Source organism: Oncorhynchus kisutch, linkage group LG4, assembly GCF_002021735.2.
Source record: "Oncorhynchus kisutch isolate 150728-3 linkage group LG4, Okis_V2, whole genome shotgun sequence".
Lineage (NCBI taxonomy): Eukaryota > Metazoa > Chordata > Actinopteri > Salmoniformes > Salmonidae > Oncorhynchus > Oncorhynchus kisutch.
In genome coordinates, this window is record NC_034177.2 from 49,498,533 (window position 1) to 49,524,489 (window position 25,957).

Here is a 25,957-nt window from a genome sequence, read left to right on the forward strand (position 1 = left end):
ACACCAATATCTCTACCTGTACATGACCATCTGATCATTCATCACTCCAGTGTTAATCTGAAAAATTGTAATTATTTGCCTACCTCCTCATGCCTTTTGCACACATTGTATATAGACTCCCCCTTTGGTTTCTACTGTGTTATTGACTTGTTAATTGTTTACTCCATGTGTAACTCTTTGTTGTCTGCTCACACTGCTATGCTTTATCTTGGCCAGGTCGCAGTTGCAAATGAGAACTTGTTCTCAACTAGCCTACCTGGTTAAATAAAGGTGAAATAAAAAATTTAAAAAATTGCATCATAAGGCAGGAAAATGATGTGGATATATTGAAGCGACATCTCAGATCAGTCAGGAAGTTAAACCTTGGTTGCAAATGGGTCTTCCAAATGGACAATGATGCCAAGCATACTTCCAAAGTTGTGGCAAAATGGCTTAAGGACAACAACGTCAAGATATTGGAGTGGCAATCACAAAGCCCTGACCTCAATCCTTTGGAAAATTTGTGGGCAGAACTGAAAAAAAGCGTATGCGAGCAAGGAGGCCTACAAACCTGACTCAGTTACACCAGCTCTGTCAGGAGGAATGGGCAAAAATTCACCCAACTTTTTGTGGGAAGCTTGTGGAAGGCTACTCAAAACGTCTGACCCAAGTTAAACAATTTAAAGGCAATGCCACCAAATACTATTTGAGTGTATGTAAACTTCTGACCCACTGGGAATGTGATTGAAGAATAATGAAATCAATAATTCTCTCAACTATTATTCTGACATTTCACATTCTTAAAATAGTGGTGATCCTAACTGACCTAAGACAGGGAATGTGTACTAGGATTAAATGTCAGGAATTGTGAAAAACTGATTTAAATGTCTTTGGCTAAGGTGAATGTAAACTTTCAACTGCAAATAAAAGTTAAATATGACATTTAAAAAAATGGAATGGACGTTTCTGTTCTTCCATCTTTGTGGCAACAGTTTGGGGAAGGCCTTTTCCTGTTTCAGCGTGACAATGCCCCCATGCACAAAGCCCGTACAGTCAAAACATCTCGTGCTCTTCAGCATATCATATTAGGTGTGGTAACGTGACACTGCAGTAATACATCACTGCTTAGTAACAACATAGTAAAAGATATAGATCACAGATGCAACATTTAAAATGATTCTTAAACGTTAATGTAGTATGATAGTCTCCTGCCTGGTCATTTTCTCCACAACACAAATATTACAGTTATCTTCACACATATTTGAGACACTTTTCACTGACAGCTGCAACTAAGTTAGATAAACCTTTTGCCAATCACAATACCCCAAATCGCAGGCTTCCCGAACACACTTACAATTTTTCACTGTCTTTTTACTGTTGTTTTTATTTCTTTACTTACTTATTGTTCACCTAATACCTGTTGTATTCGGCGCACGTGACAAATAGACTTTGATTTGATTTGAAACAATCCACAGCAAAAATGTTTTATTAAGAATGATCCTATGTGGCTAAGTCATGCTCCCATGTCAAGTATTTTTAATGAAATCAATTTACTTTAGGGCAATCCAGCATCCTAACAGTACATTGCCTCCACCAACTTTCCAATTCTCAAGAGGTTGAAACCAGAGCTCTGTATATAATGACGAGATGCTCATGTCTCCGCCCTGACAATGGGAGTCTTCGTCCCAAAAGCGGGAAGGCAGGCGACATAGGTCTGCATATTATCCCCATAGAAAGGCATTGAGCTTATACTGGACAGATTTTGGCGAAAGTGAGCCCTCTCGCTTCGCCTCTTCCTCTCTGCTGAAACTATATCATATGAGAAAGCATCCAAGCAAGCGAAACAGCTCCCCTCTATATGTAGCCCGTGTATCTGATGCTGTCTGGACAGAAATAGTATGACATGCTATACTCTTTTGGTCCAGACAGCATCAGATACATGGTCTACACATACTGAGACAGAGGGGAGCTGTTTCACTCGCTCGGATGCTTTAACTGAGATTGATGTGTCTTTCTGTTGGCACGCATCTCAATCAAATAAATGATCAATATTTCAATATTTTATTTGGGCGGGCTAGGAGGTATGGTAGGGCGGGCCAGGCCCCTTAAGGCCTGCCCATAACGCCAGCCCTGGCCTAAACTTAATGTTTTAACCCTATCGTAAATCTTGACACTTATCTTAGCCATTCGGAATGAGTGCCTAAACTTAACCCTTAACTTGGAAATTTGAGAAACTGTACAATATAGAGCAATGGTTTCTTATTTTGACATTTGGAGAAACATGGAGACACTTCTATTTTTACAGTGAGAGCTTGTTGGTGTTGATACAGTGCCTTCAGAAAGTATATATAACCCTTATTTATACCCCAAAACTTATTCCAGCATTTATTAGCATTCCGTATTAGCATTACCAGAGAATTTAAAACCTTTTTTGCAATAACATAGTATAAGGGATTGATTTTAAGAAATTTGACTTAATTAATAAAATTAATATTGTGGTGTTTCCATTCAGAGAAAAATTGTCCGTTTGTAAATTCTGACCGTTTCGCTCTCGGAGCACACACTGGACGTTCGGGCCGAGGAGTAGGGTTGATTTGAGCAATCTGGCCTTAGAACGGCAGTCAAGCACACAAGCTAATGTTGGCTAGCTACTTCCAGACACAAATGAGACCACTCTGACCATTTTACTCGCCCTAGCAGAGCTGGTAAGGCAGTTTTTGTGTTATCCAGAGCGTTGGTGAGGTGACTGTAAATGTGCTAATGGAAACCAATTTAATTATGCTTTTTTCCCAACGTTTACTGACACCGGCCATATTCAACGGGTGTTGAACGCTCGTAAAGTAATTATTCTGCGCTCTGGTACACTCAGACAAGAGTGCTCTGAAATCCGTGTAGATAGTAGGCTGGACACAACGTTCTTTTCTGATAAAAACTAGTTCATTGCATCCGCCGTGGAGCCCAGTTTCATAATATGACCATATTTCCCAGCTGCTTGCCGTCGTTTTGAAGTAATCGCGAAAAAAACCTGCTTATTTTTGTGCATTTTTCACCCTGCCAGCTCCTATAAGTTCTATTGAGCACCGTGGCACCACTCGCCTTCCGAACGTTCTATTCCCAGTTTATTGTTCAATGTCACAATGCCTGCTTCGCTATTGTTGGCAATGAGACCTGCTCACATTGTTTTATAGTTCAAATGTAAACAACAAAATGTAACCAACCAAAAATAATATTGGAACTCTGCGGTCTTCCCATTGTTTCATATGGGGGAAATATAGACATGTCTGTCTATTTGGCCAAATATCTCGCAATGTGTGTATTTAGATTTTTTTCAAGTGTAAACAGTATGAAATAGCTAGCTAGTTAGTAGGGTGCGCGCTAATAGCGTTTCAATCGGTGACGTCACTCGCTCTGAGACCTTGAAGTAGTTCTCCTTGCTCTGCAAGGGCTGCGGCTTTTGTAGAGTGATGGGTAACGATGCTTCAAGGGTGGCTGTTGTCTATGTGTGCAAAGGGTCCCTGGTTCGAGCCCAGGTAGGGGCGAGGAGAGGGATGGAAGCAAACTGTTACATGTTACAGAAGTTTTTATTTTTTCATACTTTTTCATTACGCAGACATAAGCACAGTTGACACCATCGAGGTGCCGATGTTTACTTTCTATACAAGCTGTTTCTTCCAGTTTCGTCCAACGAACTGATTGTAGTGGTAAAATAAAAAGAGATACATTTTTTATGGAATTCTAAGCATCACTCCAGTCAAACAGGCTCTGCCAACGTTCGATTCCATTAATATGCTATGGGCTCGCGCTAGTGTTCCAGTTTAGCCAACGTATTTAGAATTCAAGGCACACTTAACCAGCATGGCTACTACAGCATTCTGCAGCGATACTCTATCACTCTAACACACCACCAGGCTGTGTAAGGGCAAATTTGTGAGTGATGGAGCGCTGCATCAGATGACCTGGTATCCACAATCACCTGACCTCAACCCAATTGAGATGGTTTGGGATGAGTTGAACTGCAGAGTGAATGAAAGGCAGCCAAGAAGTGCTCAGCATACGTGGGAACTCCTTCAAGACGGTTGGAAAAGCATTTGAGGTGAAGCTGGTTGAGAGAATGGCAAGAGTGAGCAAAGCTGTCATCAATTCAAAGGGTGGCTACTTTAAAGAATCTCAAATATAAAATATATTTTGATTTGTTTAACACTTTTTTGGTTACTATATGATTCCATATGTGTTATTTCATACTTTTGATGTCTTCACTATTATTCTACAATGTAGAAAATAGTAAAAACAAAGCAAAACCCTTGAATGAGTAGGTGTGTCCAAACTTTTGACTGGTACTGTATACATACTGTGCATTTGGAAAGTATTTTCAAGCCCTTGAATTTTTCCACATTTTGTTACGTTAGCCTTATTCTAAAATGTATTACATTATTTCCCCCCTCATCAATCTACACACACTACCCCATAATGAAAAAAACAAAAACAGGTTTTTATAATTGTTTGCAAAAATAACCCTGGAAATATTACATTTCCATAAGTTTTCAGACCCTTTCACTCAGTACTTTTGTTGAAGCACCTTTTGGCAGCCATTACAGCCGTGTGTCATTTTGGGTATGACGCTACAAGCTTGGCACACCTACAATGCATCTGGATAGTATTCAGACCTCTTGACTTTTTCTAAAATGTGTTACTTTACAGCCTTATTCTAAAAGGTATTAAATAAAACATTTTCCTCATCAATCTGCGCACAATACCCCATAATGACAAAGCAAAAACAGCTTTTTTTTTTTTTTGCAAATTCATTAAAAATAAAGAACAAAACCTTATTTACATAGGTATTCAGACCCTTTGCTATGAGACTCGAAGTCGAGCTCACGTTTCTATTGATCATGTTTCCATTGATCATGCTTGAGATGTTTCTACAACTTGAATGTGGTAAATTCAATTGATTGGACATGATTTGGAAAGGCTATATAAGGTCCCACAGTTGACAGTGCATGTCAGAGCAAAAACCAAGCCATGAGAACAAAGGAATTGTTCGTAGAGCGCCGAGACAGGATTGTGTCAAGGCACAGATCTGGGGAAGGGTACCAACACATTTCTGCAGCATTGAAGGTCCCCATGAACACAGTGGCCTCCATCATTCTTAAATGGAAGAAGTTTGGAACCATCAAGACTCTTCCTAGAGCTGGCCACCCGGCCAAACTGAGCAATCGGTAGAGAAGGGCCTTGGTCAGGGCTCTAGAGTTCCTCTGTGGAGATGGGAGAAACTTCCAGAATGACAACCAGCTCTGCAGCACTCCACCAATCAGGCTTTATGGTAGAGAGGCCAGACGGAAGGCAATCCTCAGTAAAAAAGCATATGACAGCCTGCATGGAGTTTGCCAAAAGGCACCTCAAGGTGAAGAATATCTATTTTCAAATGGAATTTTTTGCCACGGCTGAATTTCTGTAGTTTAATGCTTCCTACAGTATGTCTCCCACTTCTGGCTATTGGGATCAAATCCAAACGTAGTCCTCCTGTGTCTTTTGCTCTATCTGTACCAAATTGTAAAATGTATATTTAATTTTTCCTTTAACCACCCCCTCCACAAAATTTGGATTGGTCATGAAAAACAAAAGTTAAGATACAATATGTATTTTATGCGGAATTAATTCCTTCAAAAAATGAGGTGCATGTGGCACTCTCTAAGATATCTTTTTTTATTTTGAAAGTTTCCATTACAGAAGCCTAGATTGAGAAGCTATTATCTGCCTGGTCTGAGCTGCGGGAGGGAGACAGATGTATTATGTGTGACCTTTGGGCAGAAAGGATATGAAAGGCTGTGATGTGGCTGTATTGAGCCGGGACACCGACCTGCTGGTACTTGACTTTAGATCTTAGTGGAGGCAGGTTGATGTGTCATTCTGGGTAGGAATGAATAGAGTCACTGTTTCCTATGAGCACATGCATACTGTGAATTAAGCTCTGTACAGAATTATATATTTTACTCTCGGGGGGGGGGGGGATGATGGATGTCTCTTAGGGGTGCCCAACGTCAATACCTTTGACAATTTTGAGAGCCGATATTGATGTTTATATTCTTATGGCCCTGATTGGTTATGGGGGTGCCCAGCCCTCCTAGCCCTGTTGGAATTACGAACCTGCCTGTGAGCTATTAGAGCTGTAGCAAATAATTAACAATACTGCAGGACATAATATAGAGGCCACAGAAGGTTAAATTGTTCAAGACCCCGAGCATAGAGGCTCCAGTGGCCTAAATAGTACCAAGACCTGGACAGACGCAGATCAAGATTGTGTAGCCTTCAGGTCAGGTGGCCCCGGGCCGAGCCCCACGGGGTGGGTTAAAGTGGTTGTGTGAGTGGCACAGAGCCAGAGCCACAGCCCCAGGGGGGGGGGGTCATGCTGAGTGACTACGTTAATGAGCTTTTCAGAAGAGCCATTTGGTCTCATTAAGGCCACACCAGCTCCTCCGTGACATTAACTGGTTACTTGACAGAGAGGACGGCGGGCACCTCCATCACTTTCACATATTGTTTGACAGTTATTTCTCTCTCTGTTTCTGTCTGTCTTTCTCGACTTGCTCCCCCATTACAAAATTGTTTTTTTCCCCCTTGAGCAGTGCCCTATAATTCTTGACATGATTCTTGAGTCACTCAGAAGTTAGTTAGAATGTGGAACGTGTTTTTTCTACTCTTTATTAATAGCTTTCATTTTCAAAAACGCTGTTGCTGATACTTCAGAGATGTCTCTCTTTCGAAGGTCCATTGATTTACACTGCGTCTGATTTTGTCCCACGCCATTGACCTCATTGATCACAACAGAATGCTGTCTTCCCCAGAGACTTGGTCTAGTGTGTTTATTTCACTTGGACAGTGTTTGTTTCACTCATATCAATGAGACTCTTTTTTTAAACTAGAGATTGCCATTCTACCTTATTAGCATTTTACGTTATCAGCATGTTTATTATAACACTTCTCAGCATGCCCCATTTTGCTATCCTCCCCTGTTTTACAAGTGTGCTGTGTTATTTACAGCGTTTGCCTTCACTTAACACCTTATCACCCGTGAAATTGCATTAACTATTTGTTTGCCTCACATGGTGTGCAGTGATTCTACAGATTGGCATGTTATATTGACTATGAGACTGCTTTTTGTCAATCCCTGTCACTTCCTCCCTCTCCTAACAAATGACCAAACACTCCCCCCGAACGAAACATGAAAGGAAATTTGAGAATTACATTCAACGCACCCGTTCGACCGGGAACCTACTGACGGACGGACGTCTGGCTTCTTGCTGCTGTGCTACAGTAGTTTTACCCTGTACACATAGTGCTCGTGTTACTTATAGTCATAACTACTAGCCTCTCTATAGGTTTCTATACATTTCTAACTTAGTGGTTTTAAAGCGAACCATTCAAACAAATTCTTTTTGCGCTATTGTCATCTTTTTTCTACGTTTTGAATTGAATAAAGAACCTTTGACTGTGCTTCGGCCTGTCTCTGTAGTTGTTTGCCGTGGATTCTTAGAACTCTGCTTTTGACATTATATTATATTATATAATATTACATTATATTAACAGTAGGGTGCGGGTGTGCATGGCTGGTGTTAGAAGAATTGTCCATATCACATAGGCCTAACGCCATTACATGTGACTTTGTCTTTGCGGGATGAATAATAGACAGCTTACACGGAACCCAAACCGGCTGCACGCGTGCGCCATCGTGCATACATTCATTTTGTCCCCCCACACCAAATGCAATCACGAAACACAGTTTAAAATATTAAAACAAACTCTGAACCAATGACATTCATTTGGGGACAGGTCAAAAAGCATTAAACATTTATGGCAATTTAGCTAGTTAGCTTGCACTTGCTAGCAAATTTGTCCTATTTAGCTAGCTTGCTGTTGCTAGCTAATTTGTCATGGGATATAAACATTGAGTTGTTATCTTACATGAAATGCACAAGGTCCTCTACTCTGTTCAACCAAATTGTTTCTGGTCATCTCTCCTCCTTCCAGACCTTTTCATCTTTGAACTTATATGGTGATTGGCTTCTAAACATTCATAGTATTACTAAGCCGACCGGCAACACAGTTGGTCTTTCAATCACCCACGTGGGTATAACCAATGAGGAGATGGCACGTGGGTACCTGCTTCTGTAAACCAATGAGGAGGCGGGAGAGGCAGGAATTGCAGCGCGATCTACGTCAGAAATAGGAATGACTTCTATTTTAGCCCTTGGCAACGCAGACGCTCGCGCACGCGACGCGAGCGGTGTGGTCAGCCTGTTAGGGGTGTTCTGTCTGATGCTACTCATTCATTTATACTTCTATCATGTAGAGACAAAACATTGAATGGAGGTGAGGAGGGAGACTTGAGGAGAAAGATTTTAAAGAATGAAAGATTAGTGAGAATTTAGCAGTTTGGTCAATGCAGCAGTCTGGCAATGTTGAATGGATGTTCTTATTCATTGTTCAGTGATTCTCATTATTGTTCATGTGCTGTGTGTCCTTTACCTGCATAGGTAGCAGAAGCAGTCTGTGTCTGCCTCTGTCTGATTCTCTAAAGGTCTAATGATCAGACATTGGCGTTTCATCAATAGCCTTTGCTGGTGACAGGTCGTGGTAACATAATCGTTTTGAATAATGAGTCGGCATCTTTGGAAGACCGATTGATATCACCAACAACCTTGGCCCCTCTGTCAAAGAGTGCTCTTATACTGTACTCTTGGGCTAGCTTTCCCTTTTTGTTGTCCTCTCAACCGCCAATGTCAAGAGTATTTAATGCACCCCTTTTTGGGATACTGTCTCATCTCCAGTGCCATCTCAGGTGAAAGTTGGTCCCTCTCAACTCACACAGTTGACTTGGGGATAGAACAGAACTCACACAGAAGTCAGACTTGGGGATAGAACAAGGGAGATGTTAGGTGACTGCTAGTACTGCATGATGTAAGTGGTGGGATTTCAAATTAAATGTTGATGTTGTGTTGGGACTGTGCTCGTAAATGTTTGATGAATGGTGAGGAGGCACTCTGTTCGGCCCACCTGAAATTCCTGGACTGTGGGTGATGGGGAAATGGGTATTTTTAAAGATTTCCCCTGAATGACCAGTCAGTGAGAGAGAGGCAGCTTGAGTAGAGTTACACACACACACGCATGCATGCACGTGCACACACCCGTTCTATCTCACACACACAACTTTCCTCCCGCTCCTTGCACCTGAACCCTTTCCACCTATGGGCTCTGGGGAGAGAACACATTTTGGGTATTTTTCAAACGAAGCATAACACGTTTGGTATTTGATATCACGGCTACCCACACACTCTCCCAGACCGAGCTGTCTCCAGCCGTTATAAACAGCGCAATTCTGTTGCTTATTATCACTTATTTTTGGTTTCAGTCAACTAAGAGGCTAATTGTGCTCTGAAAGAGGCCAGCCAGCCAGGCATAGTGTGATACCATTTGGGTCACGCTGGGATCAGCACAACATGGGTGGTTGATCTAGATACATCACTAACGATCAATCGCCTAAAGACACTCCCTGCAATCCGCTCGACTGCCTTGTCACACAATGAACGCCGTGCTGTGTACACCTAGCTAGCATGATAGTGGTAACCAACCCTCTCACGCTCTCTCTCTCCCAACAAAACAGAGCATGAAAGTTTGATGCAGTTTCATATAGGATCCGGCAGGAATTCAAGCTGCGAGTGGTTTTGGGTCGTCTTTGTTGGACCTGGACTCACCACCTGGTGCAAACCAGTGTGGCATGTAGTGCAGTTAGAAACCAAACAGAGTAACAGACCGATCCTGTTGCTGATGATGTATCACAAATACACACACACACACGGAGACTTGCTAACGAGGCATGCCGGGACTCCCCTCCCACTGACTGATGTTATGTGCCGGGGCGTTTCGTCTCGCCGTTCCTCTCCGAGTCTCTGATGCAAAAGTGATGGTGTGCATATCTAATCGCGTCCCCCTGCTTTTGAACTCCTGGGTGCCTCACTGGCTCGGTGCACCTGGAAGGAATTGGGACTTGTCTCTTCCATGCCGATTCTTACAGCAGGACAAGACAGTGGTGTCGTATGTTTGATGACTGATTGAGTCTTGACTTGACAAAGGGCGTGTCAAAATTGGAGAAAGAAAATGCATTTTGATTATTTGTTTGAGAAATGAATGGAGAAATGTCTATAGGCTGTACCGGGTGCTTTATTTTATGCTTTATTTTTCAGTCCCCTTTAAAATGTAGTTAGGCTAAAGATTCATGACTACATCACTACCTAATAATATATTGAACAACGAATAATGGCTTGTTTCTTTGCATTCTTGTTTTACAGAAATCTCCTGGACAGAGACACATTCTCCAAATCAGACCCAAGTAAGATGGTTTCCTACACACACACACACCCTCTCGCTCTCTTCCTCGCTCTCTCACTCTCTCTCTCTCTCTGGCTCTTTCTCTCTCTGGCTCTCTCTCGCTCCCTCCCTCTCTGGCTCGCCCTCTCTCTCTGGCTCTCTCTCTCTGGCTGGCTCTCGCTCGCTCTCTCTGGCTCTCCCTCTCTCTCTGGCTCTCTCTCTCTCTCTCTCTCTGGCTCTCTCTCTCTCTCTTGTGCTTCCCCCTGTGAATCAGCAGGCGTTTGCATATGTCAGAGGTTGTAATCTCAGCTCTACTTGACTGAGCAGCAACAGATTGTCATCATATACACCAGCCATAGGTTGCAGGATTCCCTTATTCCCTGCCGATTACAGAAATTCTCCAAATTACATCAAGATTTCTGAAAAATCATGGTACTTTCTGAATTTTTGCAACCCTAACAGCCATATCCGTCATGGAGATAAGGATCCGTCTGTGTAGTGTGTACATATTAGTACATCTTTAAATTGAGAACATTTGGGCCACTGTAGGAGATGTGGTCAGACTCAGCACAAGGAGGGAGGAAGGCCATCTGATCCCAGGGGCCTGCTGGCTGGCTTCTGTAGTATGTTTATCCAAGGAGGCACTTGTGCTGTCTCTGCAGTGCTGACGGTACTGGCCTCAGTCACACAGCATTAGACCTCCTCAGCACTGTACTGCAGGCCAGGGGGCCAAAGACACACACACACACACACACACACACACACACACACACACACACACACACACACACACACACACACACACACACACACACACACACACACACACACACATATGCTGGCCACAGGGAGCTTTACACACATTAGGGTAGGCTAGCCTATAAGACTTGACAACACAACACTGTTGACAACACAACGTGTGTGTTTTCGTGTGTGTGTATGTTCATGTGATTTTGCATGTTCCAACCTAATGCATGGGGACCATATGCAGTCCCAGCTTTCGTTAGCAGCTGACAGGGTTTCTGTGCAGTCAGACAGCTGAGCTCAACCTCACACAACAGCATAACATGACATGACATTACACCACGTACACAACAGCCAGCTCTCTTCAACACTGTTAGCCGAACCCACTGAAACATGCGAGCCCTGACACTGAGGTGGGCCAAGAGCCATGACCTCTGCCATAGCAAGCATGTGATGCTACCACATTATCTCCAGAGCTCTGTTCACTAGCATACATACAGAGCTAGTGAGGGAAGGTAGCATAGAAATATACTGAACAAAATGTCAAAATGATTTTACTGCGCTACAGTTCATATAAGGAAATCCGTCAATTTAAATAAATGAATTGGGCCTTAATCTATGGATTTCACATGACTGGGCAGGGGCACAGCCATGGGTGGGGGTGGGCCCACCCACTTGGGACCCAGGCCCACCCACTGTGGAGCTAGGCCCAGCCAATCAGAATGAGTTTGCCCCCACAAAAGGGCTTTATTACAGACAGAAATACTCCTCAGTTCAGCTGTACAGGTGGCTAGTCTCAGACGATCCTACAGGTGAAGAAGCCAAATGTGGAGGTCCGGAGCTGGCACGGTTATGCGTGGTCTGCGGTTGTGAGGCCGGTTGGACGTACTGCCACATTCTCTAAAACAATGTTGGATGTGGCTTATGGTGGGGAAATTAACTTGCAGCAGCTCTGGTGGGCATTCCTGCAGTCATCATGCCAAGTGCATGCTCCCTCAACTTGAGACATCTGTAGCATTGTGACAACTGCACATTTTAGTGGCCTTATATTGTCCCCAGCACGAGGTGCACCTGTGTAATGATCATGCTGTTTAATCAGCTTCTTGATATGCCACACCTGTCAGGTGGGTGGATTATCTTGGCAAATGTGAAATGCTCACTAACAGGGATGTAAACAAATTTGTGCACAAAATTTGAGAGAAATAAGCATTTTGTGCATAAGGAACATTTCTGTGATCTTTTATTTCAGCTCATGAAACATGGGACCAACACTTTACATGTTGTGTTTATATTTTTGTTCAGTATAGAATCACTCATCTTAATTCTATGGACAGAGGCTATTGAAGCTTTTTCAGAGGTGGATGGGGGCTCTGACCCCTCTGATTCTGATTAACTGGATTTGATAAAAATGTTACACTGCTCCCAGTGGAAGGAATTGGCTCAGTTTGTGTGTGTGTGTGTGTGTGTTTGATTTTAAACAAGATATGTTCTAGTTATTTTGGTCCATATATTTGGGTGGTATCATGTCAAATGTAATTTTATTTGTCACATACACATGTTTAGCATATGTTATTGCGGGTGTACCGAAGTGCTTGTGTTTCCAGCTCCAACAGTTCAGTAATAGCTAACAATTCACAGCAATACACACAACCTAAAAGTAAAATAATGGAATTAAGGAATGTGTAAATATTAGGATGAGCAATGTCGGAGTGGCATAGACTAAAATACAGTATAATAGAATACAGTATACACATATGAGATGAGTAAAGAAAAAATATGTAAACATTATTAAAGTGGCTAGTGATTTCAAGTCTATGTATATGGGGCAGCAGCCACTAAGGTGCAGGGTTACGTAACTGGGTGGAAGCCGCCTAGAGATGGCTATTTAACAGTCTGATGGCCTTGAGATAAAAGCTGTTTTTCAGTCTCTTGGTCCCAGCTTTGATGTACCTGTAATGACCTTGCCTTCTGGATGATAGCGGAGTGAACAGGCAGTATCTCGGGCGGTTGTTGTTCTTGATGATATTTTTGGCCTTCCTGTGACATCCGGTGCTGTAGGTGTGCTGAAGAGCAGGTAGTTTGCCCCCAGTGAAGCGTTGGGCAGACAGCACCACCCTCTGGAGAGCCCTGCGGTTGTGGGCGGTGCAGTTACTGTACCAGGCAATGATACAGCCCGACAGGATGCTCTCAATTGTGCATCTGTAAAAGTTTGTGAGGGTTTTAGGTGCCAAGACAAATTTCTTCGGCCTCATGAGGTTGAAGAGGCTCTGTTGCGCCTACTTCACCACACTGTCTGTGTGGGTGGACCATTTCAGATCGTCAGTGATGAGTACGCCGAGGAACTTGAAGCTTTCCACCTTCTAAACTGCTGTCCCGTCGATGTGGATTTGATCGTGCTCCCTCTGATTTTTCCTGAAGTCCACGATCAGCTCCTTTATTTTGCAGACATTGAGTGAGAGGTTATTTTCCTTGCACCACACTCCCAGGGCCCTCACCTCCTCGCTGTAGGCTGTCTTGTCATTGTTGGTAATCAAGCCTACTACTGTTGTCTGCAAACTTGATGATTGAGTTAGAGGTGTGCGTGGCCACGCAGTCATGGGTGAACAGGGAGTACAGTAGTGGGCTGAGCACGCACCCTTTTGGGGCCCCTGTGTTGATGCTCAGCAAAGTGGAGGTGTTGTTTCCTACCTTCACCACCTGGGGGCGACCCGTCAAGAAGTCCAGGACCCAGTTGCACAGGGCGGGGTACAGACCCCGAGTCTTAAGCTAAAATGTACAACACCCATTGAATATGGCCAGCGTCAGTTGGCAAAAAAGTGTAATGAGGTTGTTGCCAGCTGAGCTTGTTAAGCTGTTTTCATGTTATGCAGAGGTAAATAAATAATCTGCCAGAGTGTCAAGTGAACGCTCCGAGAGCAAAACGAGATGGGTGCGGCGAAAGCTTAAGAGGGTGTGAACGATGCTGAATGGGTGTAGACAAAGAAGAGCTCTTCACTAGATACCAAAACATTCAAAGGCCATTCTCTCAAAAGTGAGTTTACATGTTTATCAACTTTAATAGCAGAATTACTTTCCCATTGTTCCTCAAAAATGCAGTGTATGTCATTTTGTGGCTGTGTGTCTCTGGTTTTATCCAATGTAAAAAACAACATTTCACATTTTGCTACATAAGACCAAATCCAGGAGGATAGTCACATTTTAGTTTTTGCCCTGACACTAACACTAACTAATTCTAATCAAAAGCTTGATTATAAGTGTGTTACTTTGTTAGTGCGAGAGCAAAAACTAAAAACGTTCACCCCTTTGGTTCCCCAGGATTGGGAAACACTGCCTTAGCATTCTTGCACTCTCAACTCTGCCTTTTTAAAATTTTCTCTGAGAAATATCTTCCTTGTTGCCTGAAAGGCAGAGTTACACTGACATTTAATCAGGGAATATGTCTTAGCCTAGGAGAGAACATTTGTATCTTCTGGGTTTTTCTCATGCCTTGTTTCCTCTGGATTTTAACTGTTGTTTTACTTTTCTTTCTGTTTTGCTTTTCTCTTAACAGTTTGTGTGCTGTATACACAAGGTATCGCCAACAGGGAATGGAGAGAGGTGAGTTGAGGTGAGGGGGGAGAAGGTCCAAGGATCCCTTGGAAGTCAGAGTATTGCCTAATTAATTTGAAATCAATACAAACCAGTGTCTGTTCCTCCCTCCCTCTTTCTTCATAGTTTAGTCGGACAGAGATGATTAACAACACCCTGAATCCAGACTTTGTCCGGAAATTCACCCTGGACTATTTCTTTGAAGAGAGACAGAATCTACGATTTGACCTGTGAGTTAATACTGTTCTTAACATGTGTGTGTGTGTGTGTGTGTTTGTTTGAGCATGTTTGGGTGAGAGAGAGTGGTGCTCTGTGTGAGTCTATAAGTTCAAGTTGAGTTAAGAGTAAAGTATGTATCAAGTGTGAGAAGGGAGATGTGACAGTGGTGTGGAGAGGGGGAGGGGCAATGTGAATAGTCTGGGTAGCCATTTGACTAGATGTTTAGGAGTCTTATGGCTTGGGGGTAGAAGCTGTTTAGAAGCCTCTTGAACCTAAACTTGGCGTGCCGGTACTGCTTGCCGAGTGGTAGCAGAGAGAACAGTCTATGAATAGGGTGGCTGGAGACAATTTTTAGGGCCTTCCTCTTGGCCCCAGTGATGTACTTGGCCGTTCGCACTACCCTCTGTAGTGCCTTGCGGTCGGAGGCCGAGCAGTTGCCATACCAGGCAGTGTAGCAACCTGTCAGGATGCTCTCGATGGTGCGGCTGTAAAACCTTTTGAGGATGTGAGGACCCATGCCAAATCTTTTCAGTCTCCTGAAGGGGAATAGGTTTTGTCGTGCCCGCTTCACAACTGTCTTGTTGTGCTTGGACCATGTTAATTTTTTGGTGATGTGGACACAAAGGAACTTGAAGCTCTCAACCTGCTCCACTGCAGCCCTGTCGATGAGAATAGGGGCATGCTCGGTCCTCTTTTTCCTGTAGTCCACAATCATCTCCTTTGTCTTGATGACGTTGAGGGAGAGGTTGTTGTCCTGGCACCACACGGCCAGGTCTCTGACCTCCCTATAGGCTGTCTCGTTGTTGTCGGTGATCAGGCCTACCTGTCATCTGCAAATTTAATGATTGTGTTGGAGGCGTGCCTGGCCATGCAGTCATGAGTGAATAGTGAGTACAGGAGGGGGCTACGCATGCACCCCTGAGGGGCCCCTGTGTTGAAGATTAGTGCGGAGGGTATGTTGCTGCCTACCCTTACCACCTGGGGGCGGTCCGTCAGGAAGTCCAGGATCCAGTTGTAGAGGGAGGTGTTTAGTCCCAGGGTCCTTAGCTTATTGATGAGCTTTGTGTGCACTATGGTGTGCGCTGAGCTGTAGTCCAATGAATAGCATTCTCACATAGGTGTTCCTTTTGTCCAGGTGGGAAAGGGCAGTGTGGAGTGCAATAGAGACTGTATCATCTGTGGATCTGTTGTGGCGGTATGCAAATTGGTGTGTGTCTAGGGTTTCTGGGATGATGGTGTTGATGTGAGCCATGACCAGCCTTTCAGAGCACGTCGTGGCTGCAGACGTGAGTGCTATGGGTCGGTAATCATTTAGGCAGGTTACCTTAGCGTTCTTGGGCACATGCACTATGGTGGTCTGCTTGAAACATGTTTGGTATTACCGACTCGGACAGGGAGAGTTTGAAAATGTCAGTGAAAGCACTTGCTAGTTGGTCAGCGCATGCTCGCAGTATACGTCCTGGTAATCCATCTGGCCCTGCGGCCTTGTGAATGTTGACCTGTCTAAAGGTCTTACTCACATCGGCTGCGGAGAGTGTAATCACACAGTCTTCCGGTACAGCTGGTGCTCTCGTGTGTTTCAGTGTTATTTGCCTCGAAACGAGCATAGAAGTAGTTAAGCTCATCCAATAGGCTTATTTCACTGGCCAGCTCTCAGCTGTGCTTCCCTTTGTAGTCTGTAATGGTTTGCAGGCCCTGCAACATCCGACGAGTGTCAGAACCGGTGTAGTACAACTCGATCTTAGTCCTGCATTGACACTTTGCCTGTTTGATGGTTCGTCGGAGGGCATAGCGGAATTTTTTATAAGCTTCCAGGTTAGAGTCCTGCTCCTTGAAAGCGGCAGCTCTAGCCTTTAGCTCAGTACGGATGCAGCCTGTAATCCATGGTTTCTGGTTGGGGTATGTACGGTCACTGTTGGGACGATGTCATTGATGCACTTAATTATGAAGCCATCGACAGATGTGGTGTACTCCTCAATGCCATTGGAGGAATCCCGGAACATATTCCAGTCTGTGCAAGCAAAATAGTCCTGTAGCATAGCATCTGCTCCATCTGACCAATTTTTTTATTGATCTAGTCACTGGTTCTTCCTGCTTTAATTTTTGCTTGTAAGCAGGAATCAGGAGGATAGCATTTTTGTTCAAATTTGTCAAAGGGAGAGTTTTGTATGCATCTGTGTGTGGAGTATAGGTGGTCCAGAGTTATTTTCCCTCTGGTTGCACATTTATGTTGATAGAAATGAGGTAAAACTGATTTAAGTTTCCCTGCATTGAAGTCCCCGGCTACTAGGAGCGCCGCCTCTGGGTGAGCGTTTTCTTGTTTGCTTATGGCGGAATACAGCTCATTCAATGCTATCTTAATGCCAGCCTCTGACTGTGGTGGTATGTAAACAGCTACAAAGAATATAGATGAAAGCTCTCTTGGTAGGTAATGTGGTCTGCAGCTTTTCATGAGAAACTCTACCTCAGGCGAGCAATAGCTCGAAACTTCCTTAGATATTGTGCACCAGCTGTTGTTTACAAAAAATACATAGACCCCCGCCCCTTGTCTTACCAGACACCAGCTGTATGTTGATATTGTCGTTGTTCGGCCACAACTCCGTGAAGCATAAGATGTTACAGTTTTTAATGTCCCTTTGGTAGTTTAATCTTCCCAATAACTTGTCAATTTTATTGTCCAAAGATTGCATGTTTGCTAGCAGAATTGAGGCGAGTGGGGGTTTATTCGATCGCCTCCTTCACCTCAGAAGGCAACCCCCCCCCTGGCCTTTCTTTCACGCAGATCAATGGGGTCGGGGCCTGTTCCCGAGGGAGCCGTATATCCTCCACCTCGGGCTAGTCATGAAGTCGTGAAACAGGTTTTCATATCAAATCAAATGTATTTATATAGCCCTTCGTACATCTGCTGATATCTCAAAGTGCTGTACAGAAACCCAGCCTAAAACCCCAAACAGCAAGCAATGCAGGTGTAGAAGCACGGTGGCTAGGAAAAACTCCCTACAAAGGGAAAAACCTAGGAAGAAACCTAGAGAGGAACCAGGCTATGTGGGGTGGCCAGTCCTCTTCTGGCTGTGCCAGGTGGAGATTATAACAGAACATGGCCAAGATGTTCAAATGTTCATAAATTACCAGCATGGTCCAATAATAATAAGGCAGAACAGTTGAAACTGTAGCAGCAGCACGGCCAGGTGGACTGGGGACAGCAAGGAGTCATCATGTCAGGTAGTCCTGAGGCATGGTCCTATGGCTCAGTTCCTCCGAGAGAGAGAGAAAGAGAGAATTAGAGAGAGCACACTTAAATTCACACAGGACACCGAATAGGACAGGAGAGGTACTCCAGATATAACAAACTGACCCTAGCCAGTAAGCCAGTGACTCAGCCCCTGTAATAGGGTTAGAGGCAGAGAATCCCAGTGGAAAGAGGGGAACCGGCCAGGCAGAGACAGCAAGGGCAGTTCGTTGCTCCAGAGCCTTTCCGTTCACCTTCCCACTCCTGGGCCAGACTACACTCAATCATAGGATCCACTGAAGAGGCTTGTCTTCAGTAAAGACTTAAAGGTTGAGACCGAGTTTGCGTCTCTTACATGGGTAGGCAGACCATTCCATCAAAATGGAGCTCTATAGGAGAAAGCCCTGCCTCCAGCTGTTTGCTTAGAAATTCTAGGGACAATTAGGAGGCCTGCGTCTTGTGACCGTAGCGTACGTGTAGGTATGTACAGCAGGACCAAATCAGAGAGATAGGTAGGAGCAAGCCCATGTAATGCTTTGTAGGTTAGCAGTAAAACCTTGAATTCAGCCCTTGCCTTGACAGGAAGCCAATGTAGGGAGGCTAGCACTGGAGTAATATGATCAAATTTTTTGGATCTAGTCGGGATTCTAGCAGCCGTATTTAGCACTAACTGAAGTTTATTTAGTGCTTTATCTGGGTAGCTGGAAAGTAGAGCATTGCAGTAGTCTAACCTAGAAGTGACAAAAGCATGGATTAATTTTCCTGCATCATTTTTGGACAGAAAGTTTCAGATTTTTGCAATGTTACGTAGATGGAAAAAAGCTGTCCTTGAAATTGTCTTGATATGTTCTTCAAAAGAGCGATCAGGGTCCAGAGTAACGCCGAGGTCCTTCACAGTTTTATTTGAGACGACTGTACAACCATTAAGATTAATTGTCAGATTCAACAGAAGATCTCTTTGTTTCTTGGGACCTAGAACAAGCATCTCTGTTTTGTCCGAGTTTAAAAGTAGAACGTTTGCCGCCATCCACTTCCTTATGTCTGAAACACATGCTTCTAGCGAGGGCAATTTTGGGGCTTCACCATGTTTCATTGAAATGTACAGCTGTGTGTCATCCGCATAGCAGTGAAAGTTAACGTTATGTTTTCGAATGACATCCCCAAGAGGTAAAATATATAGTGAAAACAATAGTGAAAACATAAAACTTTTTTCTACATTTCAGTATAAATTCCCCTTTATGGGATGTTTTGGAACATAATACGTTCAGGGGGCAAAATAAGGTTTTAGAAAGACGGATAAAAAATAACAGTTGTGAGACGTGAATATGATGCTGTTTGTTTAAGAGCTATGCGGTAAACAGAGGTCCATGTTCATTTTCTGCCTGCGTGTGTGTGAATGCCTGCCTGGGTGTTTGGTCGGTGAGAGTATGAGTAGGTTTGAGAGACAGAGAGAGCGTGAGGGTATGCGTGTGTTTGGGTTACAGAGGGAGTGATAAGGAAAAGAAGATTGTGTTTGTAGCGTGTGTTTGTAGCTTAGCTCTGTTGTGAGTGGGTGAGCATCAGGCTGTATTACCATCTACACTGATGGCCTTCCAACAGCTCTTAGCAAAGAGCCGGCGGCCAAGGCTCTGCCACACTGACATTTTACATTTGAGTCATTTAGCAGGCGCTCTTATCCAGAGAGTATTACAGTTAGTGCATTCATATTAATATATCTAGGTGAGACAACCACATACAGTTGAAGTCTGAAGTTTACATACACCTTAGCCAAATACATTTAAACTCAGTTTTTCACAATTCCTGACATTTAATCCTCGTATAAATTCCCTGTGTTAGGTCAGTTAGGATCACCACTTTATTTTAAGAATGTGAAATGTCAGAATAATAGTAGAGAGAATGATTTCTTTCATCACATCCCCAGTGGGTCAGAAGTTTACATACACTCAATTAGTATTTCGTAGCATTGCCTTTAAATTGTTTAACTTGGGTCAAACATTTCGGGTAGCCTTCCACAAGCTTCCCACAATAAGTTGGGTGAATTTTGGCCCATTCCTCCTGACAGAGCTGGTGTAACTGAGATAGGTTTGTAGGCCTCCTAGCTCGCACATGCTTTTTCAGTTCTGCCCACAAATTTTCTATGGAATTGAGGTCAGGGCTTTGTGATGGCCACTCCAATACCTTGACTTTGTTGTCCTTAAGCCATTTTGCCACAACTTTGGAAGTATACTTGAGGTCAGTGTCCATTTGGAAGACCTATTTGCGACCAAGCTTTAACTTCCTGACTGATGTCTTGACATGTTGCTTCAATATTTCCACATCAGTTTCCTGCCTTATGAAGCCATCTATTTTGTGAAGTGCACCTGTCCCTCCTTCAGCAAAGCACACCCACAGCATGATGCTGCCACCCCCGTGCTTCACAGTTGGGATGGTGTTCTTCGGCTTACAAGCTTCCCCCTTTTTCCTCCAAACATAACGATGGTCATTATGGCCAAACAGTTCTATTTTTGTTTCATCGGACCAGAGGTTATTTCTCCAAAAAGTACCATCTTTGTCAAACTGCAGTCTGGATTTTTTAGTCTGGCGGTTTTGGCACAGTGGCTTCTTCCTTGCTGAGCGGCCTTTCAGGTTATGTCAATATAGGACTCGTTTTTACTGTGGCAATAGATACTTTTGTCCCTGCTTCCTACAGCATCTTAACAAGGTCCTTTGCTGTTGTTCTGGGATTGATTTGCACTTTTCGCACCAAAGTGCATTCATCTCTAGGAGACAGAATGCATCTCCTTCCTGAGTGGTATGATGGCTGCGTGGTCCCATGGTGTTTATACTTGCGTGCTATTGTTTGTACAGGTGAACGTGGTACCTTCAGGCATTTGGAAATTGCTCCCAAGGATGAACCAAATTTGTGGAGGTCTGCAATTTTCTTTCTGAGTTCTTGGCTGATTTCTTTTGATTTTCCCATGATGTCAAGCAAAGAGGCACTGAGTTTGAAGGTAAGCCTTGAAATACATCCACAGGTACACCTCCAAATTTAGTCAATTAGCCTATCAGAAGCTTCTAAAACCATGACATCATTTTCTGGAATTTTCCAAGCTGTTTAAAGGCACAGTCAACTCCGTGTATTTTAACTTCTGACCCACTGGAATTGTGATACAGTGCATTATGAGTGAAATAATCTGTCTGTAAACAATTGTTGGAATGATTACTTGTGTCATGCACAAAGTAGATGTCCTAACCGACTTGCCAAAACTATAGTTTGTTAACAAGAAATTTGTGGAATGGTTGAAAAACTAGTTTCAATGACTCCAACCTATGTGTATGTTAACTTCCGACTTCAACTGTATCATAGAAATTGTATTTGTCATGGGGATAAGACTGAATGAGATGTCTCATTTGAGATACTCTTTGAATAAGTAGGGTTTTCAGCTGACTTCTTGTAGGTGTGGGATGTTTAAGAGACAGAGTGCTAGGGTAGGAATGTATGGTTTGAGCATAGCCTGAAGGTAGAGCGAGTCAGTTCCTCTTGCTGCTTTGTAGGCAAGCACCATGGTCTTGTCGTAGATGCGAGTTTCGACTGGAAGCCAGTGGAGAGTGCACAGAAGCAGCGTGACATGGAAGAACTAGGGAAGGTTGAACACCAGGCGAGCTACAGCATTCTGGATAAGTTGCAGGTGTTTGATGGTACAAGTGGGAGGCCCGCCCAGCCAACAGAGAGATGCAGTAGTCCGGACGGGAGATTACAAGTCCCTGGATTAGGACCATCACCTCTTCCTGTGTGAGGGGAAAAATTGTACTCTGTGGATGTTGTAGAGCATGAACCTGCAGAAGTGAGTCACTGCTTTTATGTTTGCAGAGTGTGTTGTCCAGGGTCACGTTTATTTGTACTCTGGAAGGCGGACATTGTGGAGTTGTTCACCGTGATGGAGAAGTCTTGGAGCTGGCAGGCCATCTCCGGGAGGCAGAGCAGCTATGTATATCCTCACTAGTCACATGATTTCATCTGGAGAGAGAAGGGAGAAAGAGGTCAAGGCGTAGGGTACCTCTGTGTGAGTGAGGGCAGTGGACTCAATATGCTGAGTGAAGGAGGAGCGGAAGTCGTCGACATTCTTTCCAAAGTGGTTGACAAAGTTGTCCAGGGAGAGGGAGGTGCGGGAGGATTAGAGAAGGAGGAGAAGGTTTAAAAGAGTTTCCCTGAGTTGGAAGCAGAGGCTTGACATTTTGAGTGATAGAAAAGCTGCTTTAGCAGCAGATACAGAGGAAGAGAAGGTAGAGATGAGGGAGTGGAAGGATGTCATTTTCTCTCCGCTTCCCGCAGCCCTGTTCTGTTAGCATGAAGTGAGTCAGTCTGCCACTGAGTTGGGAGGGCCAAGCTGGCCGGGAGAATAGGGGACAGTGAGAGTCAAAGCATGTAAAAAGGGAGGAGAGTAGGGTCGAAGAGCCAGTCAGGAGACAGAAGGATTTAGCAGAAGGGAGAGATGATAGGATAGAAAGAACAAAGATTGCAATGTTGCATTACCATCTGGGTAGGGGCTGACTGGGTAGGTTTGGAGGAGAGATGGAGAGAAAATAAAGTAGTGATCATAGACCTGGATGGGGGTTGAAGTGATATTAGTAGGTGGACAGGATCTAGTAAAGATGAGGTCAAACGCATTACCTGCGTTGTGAGTGGGAGGTGACTGGGAAATGGTGAGATCGAAAGATGAAGAGGGGGAAAGAAATTAATCAAAAGCAGATGTCGGGAGGTTGATGTCGCCCAGTACGATAAGTTGTGAGCCAATTAGCTTATCAAAGTGTCAAACACACTGAGGAACTCTCCAAGTGCACCTGGTGGATGGTAAATGACAACAATGTTAAAGGGATACTTTGGGATTTTGGCAATGAGGCCCTTTATCTACTTCCACAGAGTGAGATGAATTCGTGGATACCATTTTTACCCATAGACTTCCAGTAATTCCACTAACGCTAGTTAGCATTGGCTCGCAAATCTAACTCTGACTGGACACGGACATAAAATGGTATTCACGAGTTCATCTTACTCTGGGGAAGCAGACAAAGAGGGCCTCTTAAACAAAATCCAAACGTATCCTTTAATTAAGCTTCAGTGGACAAGTAACAGTGACCGCATGGAATGCAAATGAGGAGGTGAGCAAGGGGAAAAAGAGAAAATCTACACTTAGGAGAAATGAGTAACCCTGTGCCACCACCACGACGACTAGATGCTCACAGACTATGAGAAAATGTGTAGTCAGATGAAGAGCGAACAACTGGAGTAGCAATGTTCTCTGGGGTAATCCATGTCTCCATCAGGACTGAACTCGGCCTTGTTGATTGCAGATTTGCAGTTCAAAACACTGCTGGAGACCAGGAATTCCACATGGGTTGTGTGCACAGTGTACACTAAATTAGAAGGGTTGCAGCCACAGGGTGGGGAGAGTCTGTAAAATGTACAGGGAGAGGAGCAAAGAGGTATAGAAAAACATGCACATAGTTAACAAAGCTACAAAAGAGTGCAATTAGGTCATCTGAAAATAACTAGGTAAGATACTAAAGTGAGAGAGTGGTGTGAAGCCTTCCTCGTATTCCTTCCTCATAAGGAAGTGTGTGTGACACACACACACATTTATCCAACCAGGAAAGCAGCCTGCCACACACGCTCAGCAGCCCGGGGGCATCCTCTCTGACAAACTCTCTCACATCAAATCAAATTTTATTAGTCACATGCGCCGAATACAACATGTGTAGACCTTACTGTGAAATGCTTACGAGCCCCTAACTAACAAAGCAGTTTAAAGAATGTGTGTTTTTGTGTGTGGGTGAGACAGAGCATGTGCAGCCAAATGCATGTTGGTGGTTTTTCTTCTCCTTCTCATTAAATGAATCCTTTATGAATATTTGTGAGTGACCGAGGCAAAGACGAATAGAACATTACGCACACCTGTGCATTCTGCCGTCCGCGGGTCGGTTGCGTATCACTGTTCCCTAGTCTTATGGAATTACATTTGCACCACAACGTGGTATTGGATCATCTCTCTCCTTCTCTCAGCTGCTTGGGTGTCGGATCTCTTTTTATCTTAGATGGCACTCTGTCTGTACAGAGAAACAGATACCATCACACCTGCACACACACACACAAGCACACACACCTGCGCATGCACCTGCTCACACACAAGCTTGCACGCACTCATTAAAACACACGCACAGTGGAGACATCGGAGCAATGGATTAAGGAAGGGATATACTGCACTACAATAGAATTGCTCTCATCATCTTTCTTTTTGAAAAGCGTCAGCACACAGGTTGCACTTGTTTTTTTTTTTTTTTTTAATAGTTTATGTAGAACCTCCATTCTTACTATGTCTGAGTGTTTATAACCATTGTCGCTGGCAGCTGAGCCTTTTTGTAAAATAGTACAATGATTTTCCGCAAACAGCGATTTATACGTAATTTTCTGTTTCTGTCCAGGTACGACCTCGACTCGAAGAGCGACAACCTGTCTAAACATGTGAGTTGCCTTTTCCATCTCGTGCGTAACCACTCTCACTGTTTAGTAATGATCTCATGGGACACATACGGATATTCTCTAGAAATCCTTCCAGTCCCAAACCATATTACAGACATGAAGCCAGGTAACTTCTCCAGCAGTGTAGCCTCAACTCCAGCTCCTCAGCCTCAGCTTCAGCCCTAGCTCAGAAATGCCATAATTTAGTGTTTTGTTGATGGTGGTGCAAAACGCTGTCTCAGGCGCCGCTCCAGAATCTCCCATAAGTGTTAAGTTGAGATCTGGTGACTGAGACGTGCGCGCGTACACTTTCAACCCCCTATGCTCCTTTGAGACCCCACTTTCAAAGTCACTGAAATCTGTTCTTCTAGCCAAAGTAACCAAAATAATGGGCAACTGGGCATTTATACACATGACCCTTAGCATTGATTGTTTGTTAGGTATCTCAGGAACCCTGCCTCTGTGGAAGAACCTGGTTTCAATATACGTTTGTATCCCTAATTTACTCAAGTGTTTATTTTATTTTGACAAAATAATAATATAAGATAAAGGCATACTTCTCTCCGAAGGGACTCAGAACCTTTTTTCTATGTGTATGTGGTCTATGTGGGAATCAGACCGTGGCATTGGTAGCGCCAACCTTACCAACCTTACCAATTGAGCCAGATCATATGCTGTATTTCCATTGTTTGAGCCATTGTGTCATTTACGTTTTTTTATGCAACCTTTAAGAACAAATTATTACAATGACGGCCTACCCCGGCCAAACCTGGACAACGCTGGGCCAATTGTGTGGTGCCCTATGGGACTCTCAATCACGGCCGGATGTGATACAGCCTGGATTTGAATCAGGGACTGTAGTGACGCCTCTTGCACTGAGATGCAGTGCCTTAGACCGCTGAGCCACCTGGGAGACCAAATGGTTGTAAGGGCTTTCATAAGGCACTGTATTTCATATCTCCAGGCTAGCTGAAGGGGTCCATCATCAATTCTTGGGCTACAATACCTTTTTTGCCAATTGGCCTGGACCATTTTACTGCCGACACGGAGCCCCGCCGATCCATCACGACTGGTCTGCAGACATAACCGTCCGAGGGGGTTTCAACAGGCTCCTCCGTCGCGACGTCCCCTGAAGGCCCATCCTCTAGACTGCTAGCCCCGGCCCGCTAGCTGTCTGAATCGCCGTGTCTCCAGCTCGCCTAGCTACTTACTAGACCCTATGGTCACTCGGCTACGCATGCCTTTCCCAAATGTAAATATGTCCTGTCCATTGCTGTTTTGGTTAGTGATTATTGTCTTATTTCACTGTAGGGCCTCCAGCCCTGCTCAATATGCCTTAG

At 44.0% G+C, this 25,957-nt stretch overlaps 1 protein-coding gene across 2 annotated transcripts in view; it reads left to right on the forward strand.

Annotated features, from left to right (window-relative positions):
- LOC109889635 (copine-8) overlaps positions 1-25,957 on the forward strand; it is a 73,660-nt gene that overhangs the window by 13,885 nt on the left and 33,818 nt on the right. For both annotated transcript variants that reach the window (XM_020481206.2, XM_031823144.1), the window contains exons 2-5: positions 10,323-10,363; positions 14,636-14,682; positions 14,800-14,903; positions 24,581-24,620. In XM_020481206.2, coding sequence (XP_020336795.1) covers positions 10,323-10,363; positions 14,636-14,682; positions 14,800-14,903; positions 24,581-24,620 — 232 coding nt within the window. The remainder of the gene's footprint in view (positions 1-10,322; positions 10,364-14,635; positions 14,683-14,799; positions 14,904-24,580; positions 24,621-25,957) is intronic.